The sequence below is a fragment of the Artemia franciscana genome, chromosome 14 (genome assembly GCF_032884065.1).
Source record: "Artemia franciscana chromosome 14, ASM3288406v1, whole genome shotgun sequence".
In the NCBI taxonomy this organism is placed as follows: domain Eukaryota; kingdom Metazoa; phylum Arthropoda; class Branchiopoda; order Anostraca; family Artemiidae; genus Artemia; species Artemia franciscana.
This window is the reverse complement of record NC_088876.1, coordinates 7373309-7392648: the sequence shown is the minus strand read 5'-3', so window position 1 is coordinate 7392648 and position 19340 is coordinate 7373309. Positions and strand designations below refer to the sequence as shown.

At 34.0% G+C, this 19340-nt stretch overlaps 1 protein-coding gene across 1 annotated transcript in view; it reads left to right on the top strand.

Moving 5' to 3' along the window:
- Positions 1 to 1559: 1559 nt before the first annotated feature.
- LOC136035259 (transketolase-like protein 2) overlaps positions 1560 to 19340 on the top strand; it is a 39406-nt gene continuing 21625 nt past the window's right edge. The window contains exons 1-5 of the mRNA XM_065716929.1: positions 1560 to 2075; positions 4287 to 4432; positions 6372 to 6561; positions 12208 to 12442; positions 15525 to 15668. Coding sequence (XP_065573001.1) covers positions 1891 to 2075; positions 4287 to 4432; positions 6372 to 6561; positions 12208 to 12442; positions 15525 to 15668 — 900 coding nt within the window. The 5' untranslated portion in view covers positions 1560 to 1890. The remainder of the gene's footprint in view (positions 2076 to 4286; positions 4433 to 6371; positions 6562 to 12207; positions 12443 to 15524; positions 15669 to 19340) is intronic.

The window sequence follows — 19340 nt, the reverse complement described above, 5'->3', positions numbered from 1 at the left end:
ACTAGTCCGGATTGGCTACTCCCTTTCAATTTATTAACATGCCAGTATAATATTTTACTATTATGCCGTCTAGCCGCATCTTCCAGGTCCTCAGCAATTTTATCCATCGCCTCCACTTCACATCTCCTTAGTTCATATTTTAATGCTTTCTCCACTTTCTTTACATTCCTTTTGTTTTCATACGACCTATCACTCAGATAATTCTTATACAAACACCTTCTACTCTCTATTAAACCTAAAGCTTTTTCACTAATATTCCTAGTTGCAGTCTTAGCACTCTTCCCTAGGACACCATCAGCAACTTCACAAATTGATTTTTTGAAATTATTCCTTCCATCTTCCACGTTGTCAAATTTTAAACCCTCAAGTTTAGTACTCAACTGTTCCTGGAATTTTTTTTCTCAAATTTTCATCTTGAAGTCTACCAACATCATAACTTTCCGGAAGGGAGTTACTCTTCCGAAATTTCAGCTTTAAATTAACCTTAGACACTACTAGATGGTGATCTTTACTTTTAACATCAATAACGGCACTCCTATACACCCTAGTATCTTGTATTGATCCTGCTAGTCTTCTGTTTACAATAACATAATCAATAAGGTTTGCTGTCTTACCATCACGTGAATACTATGTCAACTTATGGGCCATTTTGTGACCAAACACCGTATTGGTTATAACTAAGTTGTTATACTTACAAAATTGCAAAAGCCTATAGCCATTACTGTTTTCTTTTCCTACACCAAATTTACCTAGGCTAGGATACCATCTATCCCTATTTCTACCAACCTGGGCATTAAAATCTCCTAGCAAAAACACCATATTTCTACCTGGTACCCTGTCTATTTGCTCCTGTAACTGTAAGTAAAATTCATCTGAGTCACTAGTATCTCCATCAGTTGGTTCAATGGGGGCATATACTACTATAACTGATACCCTAAACTTTTTAGTCATAAAATGAGCAATTAGTATTCTATTATTAATACCTTCCCAGTCTAATGGCAAATATATACAAAAATATAGCCTTAGCAGACACTGTTCTGGAAACAACTAGACTGTCAAAGAAAGTAAATCGGGCCTTGGCTCATAATTTGACTTTCTGAGGGTAAGGCTGCTGTCTCTTGAGTTAAAAATAATTTACAATTGTGTGTTTTGGACAGAGGTCTATGAAAAGTGAACTTAGGAGAGCTTTAGGCATTAGCTTTATATGGGAAATGGAACATGAAAGAAAAATTTTATAGCCATCATTGTTTATAGTCATGACTTAAATCAGTTTCATCGAACATCTTAATGATTATCATCAAAATCTTTACTTATTTGCAATAACTTTTTATTGAAGTCGTTAAGATCCTCCTCTTCTTTGGAGCAGGAATCATTCATATAGACATGAAACAATATTAAGCATATGACAGAATCTGATGCTCCTATTGAAAGTGATATCTTACGAACATATACTACCTAATAAGATGGATGGAGACATTGACGATCTGTTTTTACGCATGAATTAATTTGACAAGGACAAACCACACAACACAACTAGATAATTACTATGACTTTGAGTTAGTCTTTATTGTTACTTGTCCAATTACGGTCTGGAAGCATGCGAATATTTATAGTTACTCAATATTTTGGAAATTTTTAATGCCAATGTGTGATTTGACTGAATTGAAGTGAATTAATATATCTTTTTCAACTCAAACCGTTTTGAAGTCAAGTGGCGGGAGAAGACAAAAGCCTTGGTAAATTGGGGTTTTATTGACTTTTCCTAGAAAAAACGAAATTTAAATACTAATTTGAGCCCCTTCCTTTATTGTTTTTTTTATAAAAATCTTGTGACAATATCAACGTACTGGTTACAAGGAACGGGTGGGTTGAGTATATCTCTGGCCATAAATGACGATCGATCGACTTTGCCCTCTGATTTGTTCAATGACTCAGCGTAAAATTAGTGATAGAGAGCCGATAAACATCAAGAAGAAAATCTCCAAAATGGATTCTGAAAAGTCTAAACAGCTCCAAATTATTGCTGATCGACTGAGAATTCAGTCTATTTTAGCCACGAGTGCTAGCAAATCTGGGTAAGTCTGCATTTAATCACGTTCTATGATAATTTTTTGGGGTAGGCTATTTAATAGTTCTATAAAAGGGCAGCCCAAAAACCTTAGCTCACATAGGCTATATCAGCATAATTTTCTTAGATGTTTTCTTGTACCCAACAGGGATGCTAACCCAAGAAAACCTTGGTAAAATTGTGCTTTAGCTAATTTTGGCTATCTTGGAAAGAGGTTAGGAAAATAAGGTAAAATTCTAGTTAATTGACTTCTTGCTATCTCAGAAAGGGTTTAGGTTAGGAAAATGAAACTTTCAGGGATGGGTCTACAGGCCAAAGTATGTCCCAGGAAGGTATTTCAAAGTACCCATGTCCACTCCTCCCTCCAAAGGGCCCTGAAATTTGCCTACATGACAGGTCTATACCTATTGAAATTTTGACAAAACAAAATTTACCTTAATTTTCAGTTACTAGTTGCTTTTTCTCTGCCTTTAGTTCTGAAAATATAATTCCTGTTATTTGAGTAGAATTTTGAGCCATATCAGTGTTTTTTTTTCAAAATTTAGGAAATATATTTGCATATCTTTAAAATCTTATAAAATAGAATTGAGCAAAGTTATGAAGCTGAAAACAATTTTGTTGTACTTCAATTAAGCAGAAGATCTATTTTGCAAGGTTTCACTTTTATAACACACATATTTTAAAGGTCAGGGCCCTCTAGAGGGAGAAGGAGTAGAGGTAGTTACTTCAAAATACCTTCCCAGGTCATACTTTGGTCTGTAGATTCATCCCTGAAAGTTTCATTTTCCTAACCTAAACCCTTTCTGAGATAGCAAGAAGTCAATTAACTAGAATTTTACCAAATGTTTTATGTATATTTATGTTGTTTGGTTACAATGAATATACTATCTCCTTTTCCTCCCTCTTGTGGTTTCTCTAAAAAAAACTAAAATGGGTAACATACCTTGTATACCAAGCTTCACATAGCTTACCACATTTGTTATTATTAAATAGAAGTAATCAGAACTCCTAAATTATAATTTACTATTAAAAATATAATTAAATTAAGCATGGGTTTAACCAAAGAATGAAAATACCTATTTATGAAGTAGTCATGAGCTGCAACATATCTAGGGCAAATAAGTACTTCCTAGATAACATTTTCTTTAATATCTAACTAGTTAATAAACATCAAATGTAGTCATATGATAAGCTAAAGACAAGGAATTTGAAAAAAAATTGTACATTCATCCTAGGCCTATAGCCTCTAATAACCACTTCAATGTTCCTGTTTTCATCTTGCAAGACTTGCAGCAAATTAGTCCATTTTCATTTCAATAATACTTGACAAATAATTTAGCAATTTAATTAGGCTTGCAAAATTTTCAGAAGCCATTTTTTCCTATTTTAGAAGTCATAATTGTGTGAAGTTCTGTTGGAGGTGTACATTCATGTAACTCTTAAGGTGATAAGGTACCTTAAAGAATCACCTGGAAGGATCACACTATCTTGTCTTATGATTTTCTTCCCATAACTTCAAGAGCTTATATCAGAGATCTGAATCAATATCAGAAAACTAAAAGCCAATACCTACTTTCCCAAGAAACTTGAACCATTTAACCCCTCCCATTTGGAGCTGGAGATAGAAATATTCAGCTTTAAGAAAACCTACATCATTAGAAGATGAAGATTTTGCTTATTCAATTAAAAAGAGCAGAATTTTATTTTTAAAACTCCAGGAAGAATGTTCCTTAAAAAATATTGTAGCACACTTGTTAAAAATCAGATCAAAGGAAATATCATTTGACAGCTTTGGGAGTTTCTTGTGGGGTTACCAACTTTGATTGAAAACCTTACCAACATGCTCCAAGCTGCAATTTAAGATAAGATAACACAGTGACCTACATTTTATGCTGTGGGAACATTGAATAGATGACACTCTTCCTAACAATCTGTAAAAGAGTATATTTTCCTTTATTTACCAGCTATTTCCCATCAGCTTTTCTAACTGTTGACATGTCAAAGATCTATTAATGTTTACCAAACTTTTAATGACATCATTTTTTTTTTTTTTTGGTAGTTTTGGGAGCTCTGTGGTGCTGAGAAAGTTTGCTAATGTACTCTTTTTTGAGATAGTCAGCCAATGCTGATGCTTGTAAAATGATATTTGATGGTTAGATACCAATATTAACTGACCTTGAGGTTTTTTATTCTTTTAATGTGCTTATTTTTCATATAGGCATCCCTCATCATGTGCATCCATGGCAGATATTTTGTCTGTTCTTTTTTTCCATGCAATGAAGTACAAAGTCTCTGCTCCAAAGGATCCTTCTTCAGATAGGTTTATACTCTCAAAAGGGCATGCTGCACCTATACTCTATGCAGGTCAGTAACTTGACTTTTTTATTAAATAAACTATTTTTTTTCCTTTTTTGTGATTTAGTTTACTGTCCTTTAGAGTACATTTCTATGAATATGAATGGTGAAACAAATAAACTTTATTCTTCTGTGATGCTTCTTGTGAATATCATCTCCTGAAATAGACATATGTGAGGTTTTAGTCTAAACCATCTAATTGGCTTTTAAACCTGATCTGGGTCTTTTCTGTGGCTTGGGTGTGATTTCTCCTCTTCTGTTTTTGAACAATCTGATGGATTTAGAGTTGCATTCAAGTTTTTACATGTGAGATTATGGTTCTAAAGACATGAATAAGTATCAAAATGAATGATCTAGCAGCATCAAGAAAAGGGGGGCATATGCTCCCTAGGTTCCCCCTGGGGTTTGAAAAAAAGCTTTTCAGGGGGGGGGGGGCTATTTAAACTAAGAAGTGCCTTTTCTTGGTATTTTATTGAAACATTTCAAATTTTTCCTGTTGCATAGATTTGGAAAAACATTTTCTTGAATTGATGCTACTGGAATTATGTAGATAAAAAAAAATGAAGCTTACTAGAGAGTTATGCTACTTATAAGAGTGATGCCAATGCTACATATTAAAGCGTAAGTTACTAATTCTACTTATAGCTTTCACTTTTGAGGTGCTGAAGTAGTTTTTTTTTTAATTTCAAACTTGTTTCTCTTGCTTGTCTATTTACTTGCTTGTCAGTAGGTTATAGCTTTCATTAGATGGATCTTTGGCTTTTTAATAAGTATTCCAAATGTTATTCTCCTTCTAGTATTTTATAGAAAAAGCGCAATATTCATCAAGCCAATTACTAGAAAGGCTAGAAAGTCATTTGCACTTATCAGATTGCTTTGAAAATAGCCAGTTAATGATTTTAAATTTATATTAAGTTACCAATTGCCCATTCATGACAAAAATAAGTATCCTTTTAAATTTATTAATTGTTAATGTAAATGTTTTAAAGATAGATTTTTTTCTGTAGACGTGAATAGAATTCTCATTTTTAGAATGTTTTATTATATAATACACATATAGAAAGGCACATCAAAATATATATTGTTTTTGGTAAATCACAAGTGAAACTAGTTTTAGGGGCAATTATGGGGGTTGACAGTGTGACATTTGTTTTTGGTAGTTTTGTTTTGCTCTAGGGCCTTATTATGTTTTTATTTCTTATCATTTCAGGTTTTAATAATGCTCTTTAATGTTCTTGAAAAAATAATTATTTCAGCTAAGGTTTAGCTTTCTTTATTCCCAAACTGAAAAACAATTTCTTCAAAATACAAAACATGCACTTCTGAAAGGTTAACGTTTTTGCAGCAATGCAGCATTAGATACAAGTCAGTTTCACCAACTCTTATCATTTCCATAACACATCATACCACTACTCTCCTGTTTCCCTATCACCCCACTTCCCTGCCATCCACCTCCCTACCATTTTTCTTTCCTGCTACCATCAACCATATCAAACTATCCAAAACAACTAGGTTTAAGGCTAAGTTAAGTTTAAGGCTAGGTTAAGTTTTTCTTTGCCCATCCTAAAATATTTTCTGAAAATATGTGGATTTTTTTCTTCAGTTGTTTTTGAATATATACAAATGTAATTTTTGTGTGCTTTTGGCAAAGGGGGCTCTTATATTTTTCAGACTAATGTAAATCAATGTAAAAAAGAAATAAAAATTGCCATTTATTTTTCTATTTAGGTTTTATAATTAGTTTTAAAGAGAAAGTTTTAATATCCTGGCTCCAAATCTTCTCACTAGTGAAGCTCAGGCATAGCAGAGTCAATCAATAAAAATGGTTAGATTCTATTGAACAGCTTTGATATACTTTTGCAGCTTTTCTTAATACTACTGCTTACTGAATTAAGCTGCTTAACCCTGCTTAATGCTACTTTTCTTATTTTTGTTTGTATATCTTTAGCATGGGCTGAAGCTGGACTTTTCCCCAAGAGTGAACTAATGAACTTGAGGAAAATTGATAGTGATTTGGAGGGTCATCCAACCCCACGTTTGAATTTCATAGATGTTGCCACTGGATCCCTTGGTCAAGGACTTAGTGTAGCTGCTGGTATGGCATATGTTGGGAAAAATATTGACAAGGCTTCCTACAGGTAGATAGGCTGTTTTTATGTTTTAATGCTATAGAAAGAGAAAAGGGGACTGTTTTATAGTAATTTTCTAGTAATTAATTTATTTATGACTCATGTCATAGGTTCATACATTCCTTAATTTTCATCAATATACAAAAAAAATCATGGTTAAATAAATATGCAATCATCATGGTTAAATTGTATGCAATGACTCAATTAATTAATTAAATCACGTTTCCTAATCAAAAATAAAAACAAAAAGAAGATATAAACAGGTGAAGAACTAATGCATGATATATACAAGGAAGATGTTCTAACTTTGCAACTCAACTAAGGAGAAATTTGAACAACAAACAACAGAAATTAGAAATAAAAATACCAAAAAGAAGAAATAAACAGGTGAAGAACTGATGCATGATATATACAAGGAAGCTGTTCTCACTTTCCAACTCAATTAAGGAGAAATTTTTTGACCTGCAGTTGAAATGAAGAGCTTAATTCAGAGCCCCTAGTGCTGTCTGGAAGGCTATTCCAGAGGATCATAGTCACGGACAAAATATATGGGCTGGCCTCTCTGCATTTCTCTTCTCATATAGTTGAAAATTTCAAACGTGAGTGGTAATATTTGCCTAGCTCACTCAGTTTATTAAAGGAGACCAAATTTCCTTCTGGAAAGGTGGGTTGTTTTCTTCTGAAGAAGGAAATAATTGTATTTTAAGCCTATATTTCTCTAAATTCACTGAAAAGGGCTGGTTTCTCCCCGGAAATTCACTTAATCAAAAACCACTGAAAATTTTCTAAATCATGCTGACCAATCTTGGGTAGGTTTACTCGCACCCTTGATACATATGCTTTAGTTGTAAAGATTTTGGAAGTTCGAGAAAGCGGGTGGCATTCGTATTAGAAGGGATAGGGCATCTTCTTGCCCCTTTTTCATGTTGACAATGAAATTATGTATATTCGGAAGTTTCTTTTTTAATTAGTTTCTTCTAACAATCTAAACTAATTCTGGGTGCTTTGACTGGGTTTATTTTGATTGGATTAATTGAATTATTTTAATTAAAGCTGTCTGGAAGGCTATTCTAGAGGGTTATAGCCATGTGAAAATGTAGGCACTGTTATTGTACTTCTACTTACCTCATAGATACAAAAGATTAGGGGTAATACATAAAACAAATTCTAATGAAATTACCATAAAATAACGGACAAAAAAAAATGATAAATCACAAAAATAAATAAATAAAAAGATGTAATTTTCGAAATTTCACAAAAAAAGGAAAAAGATTCCTGTCACATAAATATTTTTAGCTTCTTTTTTCTAACAGGATCACACTTATTCTTTACTACCCTAGCGGGTTTTTTAATTCAATACAAAAGATAATCTAATTAGTTTAAATGGATGATTGTGATAATTTAATCCAATAAGAGATAAATTCTTTTAGTTCTTTTAGTTAAGCGGGTTTTTAATTCAATACAAAAGATAATCTAATTAATTTAAATGGATGATTGGGATAATTTAATCCAATAAGAGATAAATTGTTTTAGTGGAAGAACACAGAACGCCAAGGTATGTCATTAAATCCGAAGCACGGAAAGCCCAACCATTATCAAATTCAAGAATGGATCATTTATTCTAAAAGACTTACATTTTGCAATGTTAATTTACAGACCTTTTTTCTTTAATTCATTCATAAAACCTTAAAATTTTTGCTCAAGACCAGCTAAAATAATGTAAATAACCAATGACAAGTAAAATAATGTCACCAGCATTTGTCAAATAACTGGTTTCAACTGCTAAATAAGTGAGATTTTTGAAGAAGCAAAGTCATATTTCAAATATAGACTAAAAATTGTTTTTTTTTTAAGTGAATTAAAAAAATTTATGCAAAAATGTGTGACACCCATGGATTAGTTGTTCTACTGATCATTCTGAATCTTGTTTCAAGAATCTGATATATCAGTGGAAAAGGTTTTTATTCTTGGCTGTTATCTAAAGCTATGCTTGAAGTAGAAAGCTTAGAATAAAACTGTGATAATGTATAAATGACAGTAATGGCAACATAAAAATACAAGTTTTAAATGATAAATATTAATGAAAAATGTGCAAAATACAAAAATAAATAAATCTTAATAAAATAAAATAGAAAAAGATAATTAATAAATTAAATAATAAATAACATATCAATATTTGATTATTATTGGTGGATACTTAAGTATTTCTGTATGTTTGGTATGCAATTAAGTTGGGATAGCAAAGGCCTAATCACCCTGAGAATACTGATACTGAAATTCAGCTAACGCTTAAAGCAAGTTTTAGCTGAGGGTAGTAAACAGACTGTTTCTAATGTTCAGGATTGTATCCAATCAAACTTGTTCAGATAGAAAATGTTCAACCAAGTTTTCCAAAAAGTGCTAATTGTAGACAGGGGTTTAAATATTAAAACATTTTCATATACCCTGGAACTTACCCCTTCGCTTACAGTATCCTGTGCTTGCATTTATATTGGATATAAACAAAAGTATATAATGTATTTTTTGTATATTGTATACCAAGCTGAGATTTAATACACTTTGCCACTACAGTACAGCATTTCAATCTCTCAGTATGTTTCTATATAACTAAGGATTGCTAAATGAAGCTCTTCAGTTGCCTTATCCTTAATAAATTTAAGATCAATCAGATTGGAGTTTTGGCTATATCCAGTTCTTTACACTAGACTTTCATTATGACTGAGTTAGAACTGGCTGATTTCCAATTGACATTATCTGTATCTTAGTGTTATTAAGTTTTCATTGCGAATGGGCCTAAATTAATTAATCTAAATTAAGATAAATTTTACAAAAAAATAAATAAAAAGAGAAATCAAATTTGATACATTGAAAATAATGCAGGACTTGGGAGTGCTTCGGTCTTGTTTCATTTTTAAAACTAGAAGCGTTGTTTTGTGACGTGATTTTGGGTAAGTTAGATTTATATCCTACTTCCTAAAAGTATAAAAAAACGATTTATTTCAGATAGTAAAGTCTGTTGCTCTTATATAGATGCCAGCCCCCAAATCTTTGAATGTTACCCCTTTCTCCCAAATGTGTGTTATCCTTCTTTTTTCCTCACAGAAATAATTGAATAATTGAGCTCTTCATGTTTTCCCTCTTATATTTCCTCCCCTTCATTTTATGCATGACATATTCGTTTTTAATTAGTTTTAAGGTTTGTTTGTTTTTCTTTTTCCAGCCTATTAACTTTCTTTACTTGACGTTAGAATTGATTCAGCACTATTAGAAATAGTGTAGAGTTTCCGAGTTCAATAACATATTTTTGCTAAAATGAACTTGGCCCATTTTGATCTATATCACATTCTTTACAAAAGGCTGCTTATAAATAATAGCAAAAACCCGTTAAAGATTTTTTCAGTTTTTCTTATCTTCTACAATTTTTATGTTGCACAACAATGATTTTCAAATTTTGTTTCTTATTTTGCCAAAAAAGCTCTCCAATTACGTCATATTGATTCCTATAGTCTTGTTTTCATCATTCTAATAAAAGCTACAATTTTTCTAAAATGGTGTTTTCTGTGAGCTATTAAAAAAAAATATTCGTAAAATTTGGCACCAATTCGAAGTTGTTGGTAAAAATTGTTTATGGTTATATGTTAAAAAATCTATTGAGCATCAGAATAAAAATAAAACTTACAGATTTCTTCATTAAAAATAAACATGGATAATGTTTTGTGTTTCAGGGCTTTGTAACGAGTTTCTCCCTTTATTTAGGTTTGAAATCTTTTACTTTTTTTGGTTAAAAATATACTTTTCGTTGGTTAGAAATTATGTTCTGTTCACTAACAGAAAATTTTCAGTAACAACTAGGACGGTGTGACCATACCTTGAGTGTTTGTATTTGCTCTTTTGTCTTTTTAACTGTGTTTATTAATCACTCTTAATATATGGATTGTCCAAGAGGAAAAAATTGTTTCCGCATATCTTGTGATCATTCAACCAGTCTGGATTATATTGCCTCTAGTTATCTCTGACCTCCATTGTTTAACTAGCCATAAAACATTATATTCTCGGTTTCAAAATTCCCAAATAATGCGGTTACTATTTATTGATCAAAACGATTTCATTGGAATAGGCTAAATTACTTGTTCATATAAATTAAACATAGGATATTATTCTTGGGTTGTGGTGATATAAAATAATATTTTAAGATTGGGACTCCTGAAATTTCTTGAATTCTTTCAAAATCATAGTAATAATAAGAAAGCAGGCATATAGATTCGTGATGCGGTTTAATAGTTTCTAATAAGAGTTGAATTAAGCTTTGGTAGCCAGATCTATTGTCACCTGAGAAGGAAAAAAAATCAGGTGGGAAATCTATCTTATTAAACGAGTATATATATATATATATATATATATATATATATATATATATATATATATATATATATATATATATTCTCGAAAACGGCACTGTAGTTTTCCTGGTAATTGGCATACAACCAATTTCCGGTGTGAAAAAAGATGTGGGTCGGTCATGATTTAAAAAAAAATGTGTTTGTCATAAATGTATAAAAACATTTTTCATATGCAACATGTCTCAAATACTTGGAATAGTCATAATATATGGTTTTTATTTGATTGCTTGTTGTATACAATAATATGTCTGTATAAATATGCAATAAGGTTCGCCAAATAAAACCAAATGAATACAAAATTTTTTTTCGAAAGAAAAAAAAAACTCATTTTTTTCGCAGAGGGAGGCTTTGTCCCGTGGTACTCTCATTATGACCAAAATGGCGTTTGGTCATAAAAGAGCCTATAAGTTAACATGGCACTTGTTTATAAGTACCTATAAATACTTGTATATACTAAGGGCCTAGAAGTTAACATATTATTTCCTATGAGTGCCTTATAAGTACTTAAAGTTAGTGAGGGCCTATGAGCTTCTAACTAAGAGCCTATAAGTTAATATTGCACTTGTCTATAAGTACTTATATGTACTAAGAGTCTATAAGCCTTTAACTTAGAGCTTATAAGTCAACATATTGCTTGTATATAAGTACTTATGTAATAAAAGCCTATAAGGCAAGTCTATAAGTTAAATGCACAAGTCTATAATCAAGGCCCTATAAGTTAACATGATTCTTGCCGTTAAATACCTATAAGTACTTATAAATACTAAGAGTCTGTAGCTAAGATATTCATCAGACTGTTTATGTGGGTGAAATTTCTTTTACCTGTCTGAAATTTCTTCTTTCAAAATGGGTTGGTTCTCATTTCGAAAAAAGAAACTTCAGATAACCCTCCTCCAATGTGCAGGCATGACTTTCACCAGAAAGGGTTCAGCTGTAAGAATCAATGATTAGCAACTCTCAATGTGTCCAAAGAACAGGTAAACACTTTATACCTCCGACTAATGGTTGATTTCCTGTAAAGTTAGTATTCAAAGGTGTTTGAAGTAACAAACTACATACGAGTTGGCTTTTAATACCGGTGTTCAAAGACCAACACCTCCTGCAGCCTTAATGTTTCGCAATGGCTTCTAATTTTCACTGTAGTTTGTATCCAAAGATTGTACGCTTGTCGATTGCAAATATGAGACTAATATAATGATTAGATTCCTAATGTACCCCATATGCGTCGTCTGATTAACATTTATTTCCTATACAGAACCTATTGCTTGATTGGAGATGGAGAGTCTGCCGAAGGATCCATTTGGGAAGCAATGCATTTTGCTGGTCATTACAAGCTTGATAATCTTGTTGCTATTTTTGATGTTAATCGTCTCGGACAGTCTGAGCCAACGGCCTTGCAACATGATGTCGAGACCTACAGAAAGAGAGCAGATGCATTTGGATTTCATGCTATTGTAATTGATGGCCACAATATTGAAGAAATAGTACAGGTAATTCTTTTTCCCCTGAATTTAAAGAATCATGGAAGGTGTTTAATACTGCGTCTTAAAATTTGGTCCTTTAACATTTTGTAAAGCACATTATACCCGTGACCGTATCCAGGGGGCTTGCCTGGTTGAACCCCCACACCCAAACTTTTTTCCGAGTCATACAGAAGTAAGAAAAATACATGTAAATACAATTTTGCGCGCATACACCTTGATAATCACTGAACTTTTTTGTACCCCCCTCCCCTCCATGAACACAGATCCTGGTTGTAGCCGTATTTTTTGTTCGCGTTTGTAGAATGCTTGTGTAGACCCACACGTGCTTGCCTTTGTGTATTTTTCATCTATTTGCCATATTTATTCGACTATTTGGATGGTGATAAGGAGGGTATTAGTTCTCTTTTCTATAAGTATACGAAATATATTTCGGGTGTCCCCCTTGGACATGTAATACCAGAATCTCAGCTAAATATGTCTAACCCATTTGTGATTGTTATGAAGCGAGAGCGCCGATTTGCTTCCTCTGGATCATAATCATAGCCCTTATCTAGCCAACGGCTTTGGATGTATTATTTTTTGTATTTTTTTTTATTGTTTGTCTTTTACATAAGCCTTCCTTTATGCCTTCATGTAATCCTTTATGCCTTCATGTAATTGGTAATAAAATTCTGCATTCATTCATAAGAAAATAGTTGTATTATTTAGGTGCTTGGGAGAAAATGGCTCTAGAGACAGTGCCATTTTTAAAGTGATCTCATTCGTTCACAAAATATGGTAATCTGACAGTTGCAAAAGTATATTTAATTTTGAACTCTAAAACTCCGACTGATTAACTGTGATCCCAAATAAATAATCAGAAAAATTAAATTACTATTTTAAGATCACATTTTAGATCATAATATCATAGCACGTAAAAATGTACATATATATTTTTGGGGAATTTCTAGGAATTGTTGACAAAAAACCTCAACTCTACGTGTTGGAAAACAACTGATAATTTATGTTCTGATTAGAGTTATTGTAAGTATATATATATTTTGCTCTTATATTTCTACGGATTACTTATAATCTAGCTTACCCTTTTCAAGTTGCTGCAATCTCAAAAGTAAGGAAATTCAAGGAAAATTTCCCCATATGTAAATCGCCCCTTCCCCCGGAAAATTCTCTCTGTAGTTTAATGACGATTGTATTTTTCAATTAAAAAATTTTTCAAACAGTTTCCCCGGTAGAAAATTCTCTCCCCGAAAATCCCCCTTCCCCCGATTCCCCTTATCGAGGGATCTATTTCATAAATCGAAAAACACGACAAAGTTCTGAATCGATAAACACGAACATTGATTTTGACTGAATAAAGTCGTTCTTTGCACTACATTTATTAATAGTCCGTAATTAATTTGTTTTGATTACATATGCAGAGTCTGAAAGAGATAGGCAAATCAAATACATTTTAATATGGAAGTCCCCCTTCGACCACTGAAAATTTCCCCATATAAAGAGGAGATTTTTTAAATTTGAAAACCATTATTGAGTACCAAATTCAAGGAGCTTAGAGGAAAAGAGATTTAAAATTTCCGGAAGTGTGGTAGATGACGGAGTTCATAATTAACTAACCCGTTAATTGAAAATCCAGAAAATGTGAATTATTTTACCTTGAAGAAATGTCTGTTGTTTTTGTTGAAGGGTCTCTAGTCTTGTCAGAAAGAACAGTATTGAGAGGGCCTTAGGAGAAGGGGAATTCTATGCCTAAAACCTAATCAAGAGTGTACTCAACTTCTTTGAGTTTCTTGACGATCGGATGAACAGTGTAGTAATGCATAAAGGACAGACGGACGGGACGACATACATACGATTTTATTAGATATGATACCCGTAATCTATACATATCCAAAATATTTTCAATAAACCTTAAGTTTTGTGTTTCTGCTTCTAAAAGAATAGGCTAAAGGGGGGGATATCTTCCTTATATAAAAGGCCATATGTCGATACCTGCAAACATAGGGGAGGTGAAGAGTCTCTCCCTTCCCCAGGGAAAATAGAACTTCCGACTAAACACGTACTTCCTCAAATCCTGAAAACTCTTATTAATTCGTATTTTTACAAGGTAGAAATCCACCCTATTATCATCCCTTGCGCAGATAACACTTTAAAATGGCACTGCCATTAGAGAGACTTCATCCGCCCGAAAGCTTAACAGCCAGTGTTGTAATCAATCTTGTAGTCAAACTAGTTGCTGGTCAGTTCAATTTTTCATTTTAATAGATTCATTGTACACATGTTTGTGTTACCATGTTCTGATTTTCACCCCTGTTTGATATCTATCTCTCCCTTCTTCTCTCTCTCTCTCTCTCTCTCTCTCTCTCTCTATATATATATATATATATATATATATATATATATATATATATATATATATATATATATATATATATATATATAAATATATGTATAAATATATATATATATATATATATATATATATATATATATATATATATATATATAAATATATGTATGATATATATATATATATATATATATATATATATATATATATATATATATATATATATATATATATATATATATATATTCCTGGATTCCTGGATATTCATATTTTTCTTTTGCTCTTTATTCTCTCTCTGTCAGTTTCGCAACATCTTTTTTTCCTGTTAATCTGTAATATTCATTACTGAATAATTCTCCATCTTTTTAAGTATAAATTTGAAATTTATATAGTTCAATTTGACTAATAAGCTTTCGTTTAGCGGGTGAAAGAGAGGATTTCTGCTATTGAAATTAAAATATGTTGTTTTTGAGAGCCAATTTTCTGTTGGAAGGGGGGGGGGGGTATTCCTTATACAAAAAAAAATCAGAAGGAAAAGAAATATTATATAAGAAATGTAAAATTGTACCAAAAAATTAGCCTTCAAAATAATATGAGTCAACTTTATTGTCAAAACTTTTCATAGGCCGAAATATAGATTTGAGGTTACAACATAAATTCTGTTGAAATATAAATTGATGGCCAAGTTTACATTACAAGCAATTATCTGCTCTACAACTGATTAACGACATCCATATTTAGGCTTTTGACGAAGCAGCAGCAACCAAAGGAAAGCCAACTGCCATCATTGCCAAAACCTTCAAAGGTCATGGACTGGATGGAGTGGCTGATCATGAAAATTGGCACGGTAAACCTTTAGGTGACAAGGCAGCTAGTATTGTTAAGGTTTGTTATTTGTATTTTGAGTGTTTTTTTTTCCTACATATAGATGTCCTTTGTAGTTGTTGCGCTTCATCAGAATTGTAATCATCTTTTTCATGCATGCGGTATAACCGAAGTTCCCACGCACTACGATTTGCTGAAAACCTTGAGGATTGCAGGCGATATTTTATTATCGATTTTGCGGGAAAAGTCAAATCTGCTTGCGTTGAAATTTTCCAATGTTTGTGAGAAGACCTGGCTAGGATTCAGGTGAACAGCTAAATTGTCTGAAATTGAAAAAAAAACAGAACTGATTGTTCCTGTAAGAATTTTTTTCAGCAATTCGTGGGATTATCTTATTCTTTCGTTGCATTTATTGACTTTTAGCAACAACAAATTCATTGGAACTCATCCTTTGTAATTTAAGGGTGTTCTCATCATACCAACCGTTTTAAAAGTATTTTTATGTGCTTTTTCCGCAAATTAAATAAGTAGTTTCATTTGTGTTTTACCGTAAATCGTAGCATGTGGGAGCTAGCGAATAGTTAAGAATCAATTCAAACTAAATGTCCCTCTGTCGTGATCCGTATAGAGAAACACACATTTTATTAACTCTACGATACAGCATATAAAAATTGACCCTTTCATTCACTTGTAACGCCGGTAGCTAACTAACTTTTAATTCAACGGAGCGCAATCCACCTCACAGGCGTAAGTCTAGCCGGACTATCTAATACATTTACTTCTGAGTGTTGAAGCCGCTTCCAAAATAAAATCATCGGACTATGTAATAAGTTGAAAAGTAAGTTTAATACATTTACTCCTGAGTGTTGAAGCCGCTTCCAAAATAAAATCAACTACCTTCCTCCCCCCTTAGACGCATAGGTAGGGTAACACTCTATTTTACTTTCACCACATCCCACAAACGCTTTCCTTCCTCGGCATGAACACGAACCCAGCTCACTCTTGATTCGATGGTAGATGTCAGGTCAGGAGGAAAAGTAAGCAAAATCTTTGCTGTTGCGCTACGGCCTCAATGAACCAACCTTGGGGGAGTTCAAGGCGAACAATGATATTGCAGGATTAGCTGACTACGGTAGTCCTCCAGTACCATCAGTTGAACGATCCTTCCTTTTGGTATGCTGATATAAAAGACCGTCCCGAAGCTCGAAATGGGCTCTTTTTTCAGGGGCCTGGTTAGTTGCTTGTAAGTTGAAAAAACAAGAGAGTTCCGATGATAGCGTCTAGGGGTAGATCATCAGAAACTGCAACTTTTACATTGCTTTGGAAGGTATAGTTGCCATATCCTGTCTCTAAATAACCCTTATGTCGAGGGTATTGCTTACAATCACCGTGGACACGACAGATCTCCGCGGTGGACGATGTTTGTTCGCCCGGGCTTCAATCATACCTCCTATGGACGATAGTGATGGATGCTCCACTGTCAATAAGAAGCTCCACTGGCTTCCCATTTATCAGACCGCTGAAACGAAATCTTGCCTTGATTCTTTCTTCCGGACTTGGACTGCGAGCCAACAAGTTTTCTCGTCTCCTTGGTTCCCTACAGTCAACAGCTTTGTGACCAAACTTTACACACTTGAAATAACCTCGTTCCCCTCCGTTAGTTTGCTGGCGCGGAGCGTCTCGACTGCTGGATCCTTTTTTTTTCGATTCGGCATTCACAAGATTGTTCGTGGGTTTGACTTGTCGGAGCCACTCCTTTCCTTGAAGACTGATGTGAGCTTCCTTTCAACCCTTTGCTTCTGTCATCTTTGTGGGCTAGAAAGAAGTTTTCAGCCACCTTGCAGACAGCAACGAGAGTTGGGTCCTCGAGTTCTCTCAACCAGATGCGTAGTTGTTCATTCTTGATGGAAGTGATTCATAGTTCCACCACCAGTTGTCTAAGGATATCAGCAATCTTCGTATTTAGCCCATATGCGGTCGCGATTGATCTTTAGTCGGCGACATCCAACCATTTGATCAGCAGCTGCTCTAGTTTCTTACCGTAGTCGGCAAATGACTGGTCTGCTTCCTTCTGGATCGTGTGGAATAACTGGAGATAGATTTTAGTAGTCGCTCGAAATCTTCTCATAATAGCTTCTTTTACAAGGTCGTAGTCTGAGCTATCGGCTGTCGGAGCAATCGCAGTAGCTTCTCCGGCTTTACCTGTCTGCAAGGCCTGAAGTCTAACTGCCCATGTAGCACGACTCCAGTCATTTTGGGTGGCAGTTCACTCGAAGATTGTGAGGTATGCATTGATATCCATACTATCAGTAAACTTGACAATCTGGATCGTAGTATTCTCAGCTGTAACTGGCGCATTCTGAATGGCGGACTGATTCGTCTCTACAGCTTGAACAAGAGGAGTAAACTGCGAAGTCAACGATTCCAGCTGCTGTTGTATCTGCCGTCGGCTTGTCTCACTTTCTCGCTCTAGTTCCGCCTGAATTGTTTTCATGCCCACTTTCATGGAGGCACGAAACATGGCCTCAGACGTTCTTCGTCCATTTCGTCGAACTTGTCCTTAGCTAGGCGTTTTAATGCCTGTGTCTACGATCTCATGCGCACTTTGCCCTTATCATGCTCCTTCAGGCTCATACAGCTGCGAACTTTGCTGTCGGTGAGACACAGGTGTTTCGAAAGTGCTATGAAAGCGCGTGCAATATGAAATGAAAGCACGCACAGATGTGCTATAAAGCATGCGCAATGTGCTATGAAAGCAAACCCAAATGTGCTATAAAGCACCCGCAATGTGTTATGAAAGCACGCACTAATGTACTATGAAACACCCGCGATGTGCTATGAAAGCACGTCCAAATGTGCTATGAAGCATGCGCAATGTGCTATGAAAGCACGCACTAATGTTCTATGAAGCACCCATAATATGCTATGAAACCACGCACAAATATGCTAGGAAAGCACGTTCGAATGTGCTATGAAATACCCACAGTGTGCTATTAAAGTACGCCCAAATGTCCTAAGAAGCACCCGCATTGTGATATGAAAGCACGTTCTATATGCTATGTAAGCACACACACAAGTGCTATGAAAGCACGCCCAATTTGGTAGGAAGTACCGTTTGTACACTGTTACCCTGTCACCACTGGAGTGGGGGGAGGTGGGTCAAACCTTGTTCACCAAGAACATGCAGTAAATGTAGAGATAGCTACCAACAGAAAAAACAATGATCGTCTTTAAATCAACGCACTGGTAATCCAGCAACTATCTCCCTTAGGGAAAACAGTTTAATAGGGGAGATATCTTTCGCAAATGATAATAACGGTAAAGCGGCTTTTTCATGGATTATAACTCTACGATACAACATGTAGAAATGTACCCTTCTATTCAATTGTAACGCTGGTAGCAACTTTTCATTCAACTGAGCGCAATTCACCACATAGGTGTACATCTGGCTGAACTATCTAATTAGTTGAAAAGTAAGTTTAATATATTTATAAGTATCTATAGTTCTGAATGTTGAAGCCGCTTAGTCTAGTAAAAATGTGGCTTGACCTCAAACATATTGCTATACAAATGATTCTTTCACTGCCCGACTAAAAACTATGTGCTGATTCCGGATCCGAAAAGTTTACCACTCTAGCTCTTTCACAAATTTAAGTTTTTTTTAGGTCGAGGGATAAATTTTTTAATGTAAAGTATCCCGTCCTGAAAAGACAATTCCGAATTCAGGAAGTG